Raw genomic sequence first — 11698 nt, 5'->3', positions numbered from 1 at the left:
GCATGTATTTGAAGGGCTGGGCAGCAAATGAAAAAGCAATACATTCCTTGATGCATTTGCATGAAGGTTGTTCACTTTGTTTGGATAGTTGTCCATTTGAGGCATGGGCAAATGAAGGACTTTGGTCATTTTGGACACTTAAGTAATGTTTGGTGTCTGTTTCTTAGGAGTGATTGGGGGAGGGAAGATAATTTTAGCTATTTATTTGTAATATTTTAACCCTTTATCTGTTTGTCTTTATACAGTGTTTCTAATTCTATAAGGTTCAGGGTTCAAAGTAATGGGAGGTGGAAGAGCAAGGCTTATTTGGTGGTAGAGAGCCTATAGCTTGTGCTGGTACTGTAGCATTAAGCCCAAACAGATTAGTCAGAGTCCACCTTTGGAGTTAAATAGAAAAACCAAAATGGTATTTTTGTTTTAGGAGGTTTATCGTAGGGTTCAGACATCATAGGAATATTAGGAGTTACCTCTCTGTGGAGGTACTGATTTATAGTCTCTTTTGTCCTTTAATAAAGGCTGGGCTGGCTTTTTGGGAAGTAAACATGTTTTCAGATGCAGTAAGGTTTAATGTACAGCCTCCCTGACCCAGTGGCATGAAAACCATTACAGAATTAATAGTTCTCCTATTTCCACAGTGTGCCAAAAGTCCACATCCCAGCATTTTGTTTGTAGGAGAACTGATGCCATTCCTGAGAGCTGGGCTCCTTGTTTCTCTGCGTCACATGGAGGAGGAGTCCAGACTTCAGTCACTCCACTGTATGCTCCCTTAAATAACACAGTAAAAAATTTGCAGCCATAGTTCACTTAAAACAATTTCAAGCTCACTTGAAGTAATGGGGGCCTGGAATGCTAGGTGGGCATGAAGATACACCCTTGCTACTATGTAGCAATGCAATTGGACCTTTTTGGAGGAACAGGTCTGAGTCTGGATTCTGGGGGACATCAATAAGAAGCCCTTCTCATAAATATAGAAATCCAGGAGACCATTTGAGTGCAACACAAGTTCTCAGTATTTGGAGGGTCCTCTCAAAATTCTGCGGCCTTACTTTGATTTTGACACCTGCACTGTGCCATTCCTGATGATTCCATTCAGGATCTGTATCAGCAGGACGGGGCACAGTCCCCAGCACAACTCTTCTGGATTAAAAAAAAAAAAAAAAAAAAACCAGGTGATTCATTTGTGTGTGTGTGTGATAAATGGAGTGACTTCATCAGCTATTGAAGAAGATTTCTATATTCAGCTCTTTCTGCAGGTTGGAGTTAGCATAGAGTTGGAAAATCAGCTTTGGCGTTCTTTCCTGACTGTCTCTGATTTCCTCTAGTGTTCTCCCTTTTCTGGTCATCAGCTCTCAACAACTCTGCCACTTTTGTGTCCCAAGGTAATAAGAAGTAGGAAACGAAACAGTGCAAAGTGGAGCAAGAAAAGTTATCGGTTACCGTATCAGAGTCAAATGTCTTGGGTGACACTAAGGAGGACATGGGCAAGGTGATACCAGAGTGCTTTATCTTGTGATGCTGATACAGTAGCAGCCTCTCAAACATATAACCAGGTTGGATTTCTCACAAGTTTCTCACCTAGTTTTGAATCCTATCCCATTGGTTTCTGCAGAGGAAAAAAAAATGTTACGTGGTTTTTAAGTTTGTTCTGGGTGGGGAAGATCTTATGGGGAATGTACTACATATCAGGGGCTCAGCTTCCCCAAGTAGAGCCAACAGATACCAAAATGAGTAAACTGGGAAGCCTTTTCTCTCTTTCTGTCTTCATCCCAGATCAAAGAATCCCGAGTTAGGATCTGGATGAAGGATAAGCCCCTGAATTGTCGATGGGCACACCCCACACACTGACCCAGCATCTGAACTTGCTTAACAGGGAGCCGGGGCTAACCTGCTTCACCCTGCCTGAGAACCAGGGAGCACTGCATTTCTCCACAGGGTGGAGGAGAAGAGGCAGAATAAACCAAGCCTGGGACACCTCCCTCCTGTCTAGGTGTCCTCACTCTCCTGTTTCAAAAGACTGCAAGGACATGAAGTCAACTTCTACCTGTCTGCTGCTGCTGGTGTCTAATGTATTCTTAGTTTGACCTGATTCCTCTTCTGTCTTTTGGCTTCATGTTAGGGGTTCTTGGTCAAAACCTGCTCTGATGTACATGAAGATTTCAGGTTCAAGATCCATGTGTTTTAAAACGTATTTTATAAACGGGAGAATTGAAGCAGGATATAATTGCCAAAACTGGCCTTGAGGTTAGTGACTCTTGGAAAGATTTTTCCTTAAGGCCTAGGTGTGAAAATTTAGTGCAGCAATATCATGAATTCTCAGAAGCAACCCTTTCAAGGGAGGCAGTGAGTCATACAGTATCCAGTCAAGTCACTTAAAGCAGAGGACAGTATAGGGAACTTTCACAATCCCTGGGCAATCTCATTTTCTTTCTCCTTTTTTTTCCCTCCCCTTTTCAACTCCTCTACCCCCTTATTTCTACCCTTGAATTAGTTTTTTGAGGGGTAGGAAGTACGTAACATCTCAGAAGCTAGGTTGCAAAACGTGCTTAGCTGTAAAAGCTGGGCTTTATTATTTTGTGTTTTAGAAATGTACATCAGGAGCAGTTGGGGAGGGTCTTTTCTAAAAAAAAATCTTTCAAATTTGATTTTCTGTGAGTATGGCCGTTCTTGTAAATACTTTGGGGTTTTTCATTTTTTTGAAAGTAGACAAAATCTGGGATTTTTCCCCCAAAACATTACAAAAGAACCTGTTTATTTACATGCAAATAAACTTATTTGATAAAAAGTAATATGCCTTCGTGTAGTAAACTTTTAACCTTTGAGTAATTTTCATTCGCTTTTTAAAGGATTTTGTTTATTTTTAGAGGAGGAGTTGGGGGAGGGTCAGAGAGAGAGAGACAAGCAGACTCCTGGCTGAGCAGGGAACTAGGTGGTGGCTCAACCCTGAGATCATTACCTAAACCAATCAAGAGTCAGCAACACAACTTACTGAGCCACCTAGGTGCCCCTATTCGGCTTTTTAAAAGTCCACCAATCAGAAAAAATTAAATCAGAAAGTAAGTCTTTCCTGATTATTACTCAGGTTAGCTGGAAAAGATAATTGAAACCTGGAAAAAGACCGGTGAAAGTTTTCTTCATTTGATTTTCCTGGCTTGAGCCAGTTTTATTATCTTCTGCAAAACTTAGTCACCAAATTCATCAATAATTGGGAGAAAATTGTTCTTAGATCAGATGGGACTGAAAAAGCTGTATTTATCTGAGTGAAGTGAAATAACATTAAAAGTAGCAGGCAGGAGAGCACATAACATCTAGACCTGGGTTTGTGGGCCTGAGAGTTTCCGAAGCTAGGTTCTTCGGTTAAGAAGCCCTTTCTAGGACAAACATGAGAAAGTTAAAAAAATGCTTGAAGAGTTAGGTAACAAAGCTTCCGGTTTGAATATGCCTTTTTTAATTTTTTGTATTTTATTTTTATAATTTTTACTTTTTTTTTAAAGAGCAGGAGCAGGGGTGGAGCTGGTGGATGGGGAGGGTCAAAGGGAGTCTATTTTTTTTTTTTAAAGATTTTTATTTATTTGACAGAGATCATAAGTAGGCAGATAGAAAGGGGGGGAGAAGCAGGCTCCCCGCTGAGCAGGGGCTTGGTCCCAGGACCCTGGGATCATGACCTGAGCGGAAGGTAGAGGCTTTAACCCACTGAGCTACTCAGGCGCCCCAAAGGGAGAGAGAATCTTAAGGAGACTCCACGCCTAGCTGCGAGCCTAAGAAGGGGCTGGATCTCACCACCTTAAGATCCTGACCTGAGGGGAAATCAAGAGTTGGATGCTTAAAGGACAGAGCCACCAAGGTGTCCCAGAATATGCCTGTTTTTTAAAAAAATCTCCAGCACAGTTGCTCTTCAATAAGCTCCTCTCTTTTACACATATTTTACTTTTTTTAAAAGATTTTATTTATTTATTTGACAGACAGAGATCACAAGTAGGTAGAGAGGCAGGCAGAGAGGGAAGCAGGCTCCCTGCGGAGCACAGAGCCCGATGCAGGGCTGGATCCCAGGACCCCGAGATCATGACCTGAGCCGAAGAGAGAGGCTTTAACCCACTGAGCCACCCAGGCGCCCCCACATATTTTATTTTTAACTACTCTCTACACCCAAGGGGGCTTGAACCCACAACTCCCATATAAAGAGTGGTAGGCTCCACCAACCCGGCTAGCCAGGTGCCCCAATAATCTCTCTTAAATCAGATTCATAACAATGCAGTCATTAAAGCGAATTAAAAGAGGTATGAAGACAAACATACTTACTTTGGAAATACAATCAGGGGCAATGATCCTGCCAGGACTGCTGGAATTTATGATACAGTTTCTAATACTTCATCTTTGGTACATGATTTTGCAGTTTGTCACTCTAAAAGAGGGTAAACTTATTCCTTAATCCATGGAAATTCGATCATAAATTTCAAGACCTTGAGGGCTGGCGTTGCTAAAGTATAATAATATGATGACACAAACTAGCTTTTATGGAAGGAGCCTAGGAGTCAGACGAATGTCGTAATTTCCACTGGCCAAGCGCCCCCCCCCCCCCGCCTACTCGTTAAGACACGCTTGTTTCTCCCGCCAAAGTGACGTCAGGATCAGGTTCTAACCAACCAGAGCCCTGATTGGAGGATGGGAAGGCACTAGAGCCCATTGGGCGCCAGCGGCAGTCTGGTGGCGGAGGGGCGGGGGAAGCCAAAGGCACTTCAGCCTCATCTGGCCCCCCCCAACCACCAAAGCGCGTCCCTCCCCCAGCTAAAAGGAGTGGTCGCCAAGCTCCTGCGCTGCACCCCCTGACCCCAAGGCGCGAGGTGCGGTCTCGCTGTATATTCCTGGAGCAGAGGGTAGCGCAGTTACCCCCGCCCCCGTCCTCCTGATCCATGCACAGGGAGACCCACGCCCTGCGGCGGCCCCCCAGGCCTCCCTGCAACACCCGGTAATGCAATCCACGGGGGCGGGGGAGGCGGCGGCATCGACAGCAACGACGGCGGCGGCGGCAGCAGCAGCAGCACTGCCTCAATCTAGAGACAACCAGAAAGCAGAGGAAAATGGCTCCGAGCAGGGACCGCCTGCTGCACTTTGGGTTCAAGGCGACAGTGAGTGACAGGGAAAGGGAGTTGGGTGGCCGGGAAGGACATATGTGGCTGCACAGGCTACCGGGGAAGAAGCGACAAGACTTAGGGGGCTGGGAGGACTTGACAGAAAGCTCAAGTGCTTGCTGGGTGGGTGCGTGCTGTCTGCCGGCGAAGGGGATTAGATGGGCTCCAGTACTATGTGCAGTTGTCCTGCTTTCCTCACTCGCGAGCACGCGCGTACTCACACCCTCCCCACGGCCCCTCCCATACACAAATACACACAGACAGATAGGCACTTCCCTTCTTCTCCTTCTCGCGGTGGGCTTGCGTGGCTCGGAGGCAAGAGCGGGTTCGCGCCGCCGCCGCCGCCGCCGCCGCCGCCGCGCTCCGGCTGCTCCCGGGCGGACAGTCGCGGACTGCGCCCGGGAGTGGGGGAGGGGTGGTCCCGCGCCGCGGCCGCCGCCGCGGCCGCCGCCGCGCGCTCCTCCTCCTCCCCTCCCCACGCCGTTCCAGGGCCCGGGCGGCTCTGCCCAATGAGGAGCGGCGTTGCTGGCAGGTGGGGAGTGTTTTTGTTTTGGGTTGAAGTTGAGGCTGAGGAGAGAGAAGAGCTAGCGACGAGCAGTCGTCGCCGCCGCCGGCTCTGCGGGAGGTGGAGGAGGCCCCGCCGGAGCCGAGAGGTTTCCCCTCCTCGCGGACGGCCCCTGCCCGCCGCTCCTCTACCTCTTCCCGGTCCCGGAACTCCGGGGCCTGTCCGGGGCCCCAGTCTTTGCACTCCGCACGCCGCAGCGCCCGGCCCCGGCCGCACCCGCCGGCCCCATGAGGAGGGACGTGAACGGAGTGACCAAGAGCAGGTTTGAGGTGTGAGCCTGGTGGTGGTGGTGAGGGTTTGGGGCGGAGTGAGCAAGGCGATTCCCGCTCTTGTGCCCCGAAAATTTCGCTCCGCACGGAGCCTCCTCCCTTGCCTGGCGCCGTCATCCACCGACCGCTGGGGTTGCCAGACTTCTTCCCCCTTTTTCGCGACCCGAAAGCCGGGTGCAGCCCAGCTTTTCTAGTCCTCCGGGCTGGTCACCTCCAGCCTTTTCCACGAGCGGGCCCCGGCTAGGGATTAGCTCTGGCGCCCTAATTCCCCCCTCCCCCCAGTATCACTCAGCTTTCCATTCTTTACACAACCCTTGGCTTGCCTCCCTCCACCCGGCAGAAAAAGCATCACGGCTCCGATCAACCGGAGCTGGCTTCTTTTCTTTCTGCCACCTTCTTCGAGAGGGAAATTACGGGCCAGAGGGCCATTTCTCAGAGTTTCAGAGACCTTGGTTAAACTGGGGAAGTGGGGGGTGGTAGACAGGGATGATAGAGACGACCACGAGTTTTCGTTGCGGTGTTTGGTTTGGGTATTGTTCTGATACTTCCTCTTCTTTCCCGTTTAGTCTGTACTTTTGTAGCTCATTGTTTCTGGGAACTCTTAGATGTGTACGGTCTTTGAGGTTGGGACGAAGGTTGGAGAGACTTCAGAAAATCCGTTCTTTAAGAACTTTTTCTCCTTTGGCGAGAAGGGTTAATATAAAGCTAATGGAGGAATGAATGAGGAAATAGGAAAACACCTGAAAGCGTCTTCAGTGAGTAGTTACCGTGTTAAGGAAGTGATTCCTTTGGGAAGTGAGGTATTCTAACTGCGGGTGAATTTCAGTAGTGTTTACTGAGGGGATAAGGGAAAGAAACTTCTGCAATTGGAAGAGTAAATGTTACCTAGCCCTTTCTGGCAGAGAATCAGACTGATCTGGGATCACTCACAGCTCAGTGTACATCTCACTTGGTGTTTTTCTTCATTTCCATTTGCAGGATGAAATTGTAAGACCCTGAAACAAAAGTTTAAGGAAACTTGCCCACTAGGTGCCGGGTGTGAAACTGTTACTTAAGTGTCTTCAGTTTAGTCTGTTCCTTGGTTTCTTTTTATGCTTATGGGGAAACTGTTTTGATTTATTCAGGAAGATCTGGGTGGAAAGTGTTGGGGAGAAGTTTAAATTCAGAGTGCTACAATATTACTGTTGGAGGTGAGGAGTGGAGAAAAATGAAGAAATTGGCTTCTTTAGAGTTTTCGTATTTAATTTAATCATAGGAAGAAAATATAGTAGATATAATTTGGTGTTTACTTGAACAGAACTTTAGGTTGCCTTGAAGTAGAGAGATCCAATAAGCTTAATTTAGGGTGGTTTTGTACATAGTGCTACTGTATGGTAAAAGTCCAGACCATCATTAAAATTATTGAGTGGACTTTTATCAGTTAACAGGACTCTTGAAAGAGAAACCCACATACTGAAGATCAGAGTGGGGGATAGCCTTTTGCCATTGCAGTGTGCATTTTGCTATTTTCTTTTAGACTGAGTTATTGTTGGAAGGAGTTCTTTTGTAGTATGTGTTTTAAAATTAAATTGCTGAATCCTATTTTTGTAATTACCTTATATTTTAATTTGTAGTTTACCTGTAGTGGTGGTACTATCATAATAAAATTGATTGCCTTGTTAAGTATATGTCCTTACCTTGAACTAAACCAATGGAAGCTTTCTAAAGGTGTCTGATAAGATAAAGAATAAGAGGGGATTAAAAAAACCCTCCTTCTACAGTATTCATGATTAGTTTTTGGTTTACAAATATTTTAGTCTTTTATTATGATAAGAAGGGGTCCAATTTACAAGTAGTAAAACAAGTTGTTAGGTCTCTTATGAAGTAGTAAACTTACTGCTAATTCATTGAAAACATTTTAAATATTTAGTTTCAATGGATAAGACATGTAGACAAGGCAGTCTTTTCATATCTAAAACATTTACATCAAGTTACCTTGTTTTCTTTTTTAAAGATTTTTATTAGTTTATTTGACAGAGAAAGAGACAACGAGAAAGGGAATACAAGCAGGTAGAGTAGGAGAGGGAGAAGCAGGCTTCCCAGGGAGCAAGGAGCCGGATGTGGGGCTTGATGTGGGGCTTGATCCCAGAACTCTGGGATCATGACCTGAGCTGAAGGCAGACACTTAATGACTGAGCCACCTAGGTGCCCTCAGGTTACTTTTTTAATTCTCGAAATTACAGAATGGTCTTTAAAGGACCGATAGTTTTATGATTGTAAGTATAGCTGATCCCTGAGAATTTTTTTTGAGGGGAGGACATTTTTGTAGCAAATAATAACTCATTTCAAATTATGGTTAATACAGGGACGCCTGGGTGGCTCAGTTGGTTAAGCAGCTGCCTTCGGCTCAGGTCATGATCCTGGCGTCCTGGGATCGAGTCCCACATCGGGCTCCTTGCTCGGCGGGGAGCCTGCTTCTCCCTCTGCCTCTGCCTGCCGTTCTGTCTGCCTGTGCTCGCTCGCTCTCTCTCCCTCTCTGACAAATAAATAAAAAATCTAAAAAAAAAAAAAATTATGGTTAATACAGAAAGTGAAAGATTACTGTTTTCTTTTTCTTGGTCACTTTTTTTTTCTGGGTGGAAGATTGATTCATTAAAATCTTAGAAGGAATATTATGTGCATTATGCTTTTGGATGTTGTAATGCAGGCCACACACTTTAAATCTCATGCTCAGGGCTGGAGCTGTAGAAAAAAAATTTTAAGTGAAAATAAAGGGAGTAGAATACTCCAGATATGGAGTCAGATATGTAGCATCCTGTAGAATAGCCAGAGTAGACGATAGCCGGGTAAAAGAGCTAAAGAGATACAGAGATGTGAAAATGTATTGTTCTTTGCTATATCACTTTAGCATTAACTTTCCACAAAAGTAACTCTTAGAAGCTAACATAGTGCTGACTAATGTGTCTCTCAGTTGAAATTCTTCATCTAAATACTTTTTATTACATTACTTATAGTATACATTGTTTTGTGGCAAATATTGATAATTTCCTTTCAAACTTAATTGAATCCTGCATGTCACTCCCTGAGATAGATGTTTTACCTCAGTTACTTCTAATTCTCACAATTCTGTTTTACCGTTGAGGAAAGCTGGGGCCTAAGAAGTGCTCAAGTTGCACAGCTAGTAAATGGGGGAGCCAAGATTCCAACCTGCTCTCTGTCATTCTGCTCTGTTTTTAGCATAACATAGCATAAATACCCATAAAATGTGTGGACAATTACTTTGCTACATTTCTTCATCCAGTATATTTTATTTTGTCTTTGCTATCAAGAATGAAGTTGTCTTTCATTTGAAGTACTATAATGCATGTTACCTTTTTAAAAAAAGTTTAGGGGGGAGGGGCAGAGGGGAAAGCGAGAGAATTTTTTTTTTTTTTTTAATTTATTTGACAGACAGAGATCACAAGTAGGCAGAGAGGCAGGCAGAGAGAGAGGAGGAAGCAGGCTCCCTGCCCAGCAGAGAGCCCAATACAGGCAGATCCCAGGACCCCAGGATCATGACCCGAGCCAAACACTGAGGCCTTAACCCACTGAGCCACCCAGGCGCCCCTGAGAGAGAGAATCTTAAGCAAGAGCAGTCACCATGCCCAGTGTGGAGCTTGACTTGGGGGGCTGATCTCACAACCCTGAGATCATGATCTGAGCTAAAATCAATAATTGGATGCTGGGATGCCTGGGTGGTGCAGTCCATTAAGGTCTGCCTTCTGTTCAGGCCCTGATCCTGAGGTCTTGGGATCATGTCCCACATCAGGCTCCTTGTTCAACGGGGGATCCTACTTCTCCTTCTGCCTGGCATCCCCCCTGCTTGTGTTCTCTTGCTCTCTCTCTCTCTCTGACAAATAAATAAATAAAAAATTTTTTAAGGTTTTTTTTTAAGGTTTTTTTTTTTTTTTTTTTTTTTTTTTGACAGAGGTCACAAGCAGGCAGAGAGGCAGGTAGAGAGTGGGGAGGGGAAGCAGGCTCCCTGCTGAGCAGGGACCACCCCCCCCCCCCATGTGGGGCTTGATTCCAGGGTCCTGGGATCATTACCCCAGCCGAAGGCAGAGGCTTAACCCACTGAGCCACCCAGGTGCCCCTAAATAAATAAAATATTTTTTTAAAAAAAGTGTTGCTGGGACGCCTGGGTGGGTCAGTCGGTTCAGCCGCTGCCGTCCGGCTCAGGTCATGAACCCAGGGTGCTAGGATCGAGTCCCCTCTCGGGCTCCTTGCTCCCCTTCCCTGCTTCTCTCTCCACCTCTGCCTGCCTCTGTGCGCGCGCTCTCTCTCTCTCTGACAAATAAATAAAATCTTAAAGAAAAAAAAAGTGTTGGATGCTTAACCAGCTGAGCCATCCAGATGCCCTTATGTGTGTTACCTTAACACTCAGACTAGTTACAGACAGGTATAAATATCTAAGCTAGCCCTCGAATCTTAAGTTTAGATATTTTAGTAAAGCCTCTCCATTTCATCGTTGTCTTAGTACCTCCATCATAAGATGACAGTACTGTCGGAGTAAAATTTCTGTCCTTTTGGGTTCATTAAAAAGTCTAGTTACCTATTATGAAAACATTAACCAACATCACAGATACTATTGACAGTTTAATCAGTGCCTGGAAATGTTACAATTCATACAGTTAGGAAATAAGTTCCAATTGGGATACTTTGAATCCCTGTTCTTTACTGTTTTTTTCATTATACCTCACTGCTGCCTTGATAAATGTATAAAATTATAGCCTGTAAGATTAAATTGTACTACTTATTTGCCTGCTTCATTTTATCAAGACAGTTTGTCTAAAACAAGAAAAATCATAAAATCTGGTATGGCAGAAAGAATACACTGTGTTGGGGGTTGAAAGAACTGGATGTTAATCTTAATTTTTGCCACCAATTAACTATAACTTTGGTCATTTCTTTTTATTTCTCCAGTCTGCTCATTTCCCTCCTTTGAAAAACAAAGAAGTTAGAATCAGTTGTTGTGGTTCCTTTTATTCCAGAATCCTGTGAATCTGTAATTTTTAAAATAAAATTGGAGGACCACATTTCCTTGGCTGTTTCTCCTAAAACAGCCACTCCAATATTGTTAAAGTTTATAGGCAGAGTTGCACAGTACTGCTAAGGCTGCAGTAATTACCTTTTTTCTCCCAAAAGGTTTTATCTTCTAAAGAACATTCTGGGGGCTCCTGGGTGGCTCATTTGTTAAGCATCTGCCTTTGGCTCAGGTCATGATCCCAGGGTCCTGGAATCCAGCCCCGCAGAAGAGGGAGCCTACTTCTCCCTCTCCCACTCCAACTGCTTGTGTTCCCGCTCTCACTGTCTCTCTCTTTCTCTCTCTCTGTGTCAAATAAATAAATAGGAACATTCTGCATAGTAAATGACCATCTTTTCCTAATTAGTTTACGTGGAAAATGTTGTACATTTTTCCAGTGGGTGACAGCCATTTGCTTCATTATGTTTGAAAAGCTTTGCAATGGGAAAGTGTACTAGTAAAAGTAAGGGATTTTATTTTTAACACTTTAGAGATTAGTTTGAAAGCAGTTATCTATTATTATACAAGGACCAGATTAGAGATCTAGGCATTTTGGGCCTATTCGGATATTGTGTTTTTTAAAATAGTGTTATTAATGTTTATTGTGTAATTATGGGTCCTTTTTACCTTGTTTTGTTGTTGTTGTTTTTTTTAAGATTTTTTAATTTATTTATTTGACAGACAGAGATCACAAGTA

General features: G+C 44.5%; 1 protein-coding gene across 1 annotated transcript in view; it reads left to right on the top strand.

Moving 5' to 3' along the window:
* The first annotated feature begins 5075 nt into the window (after positions 1-5075).
* LOC111151620 (F-box and leucine rich repeat protein 20) overlaps positions 5076-11698 on the top strand; it is a 99136-nt gene continuing 92513 nt past the window's right edge. Inside the window, exon 1 of the mRNA XM_022509718.1 lies at positions 5076-5123. Coding sequence (XP_022365426.1) covers positions 5076-5123 — 48 coding nt within the window. The remainder of the gene's footprint in view (positions 5124-11698) is intronic.

Source organism: Enhydra lutris, unplaced genomic scaffold (genome assembly GCF_002288905.1).
Source record: "Enhydra lutris kenyoni isolate GAN:26980312 unplaced genomic scaffold, ASM228890v2 scaffoldscaffold26, whole genome shotgun sequence".
NCBI lineage: Eukaryota > Metazoa > Chordata > Mammalia > Carnivora > Mustelidae > Enhydra > Enhydra lutris.
The sequence above is the reverse complement of the archived record's forward strand: the minus strand, read 5'-3'. Positions and strand labels throughout refer to the sequence as shown.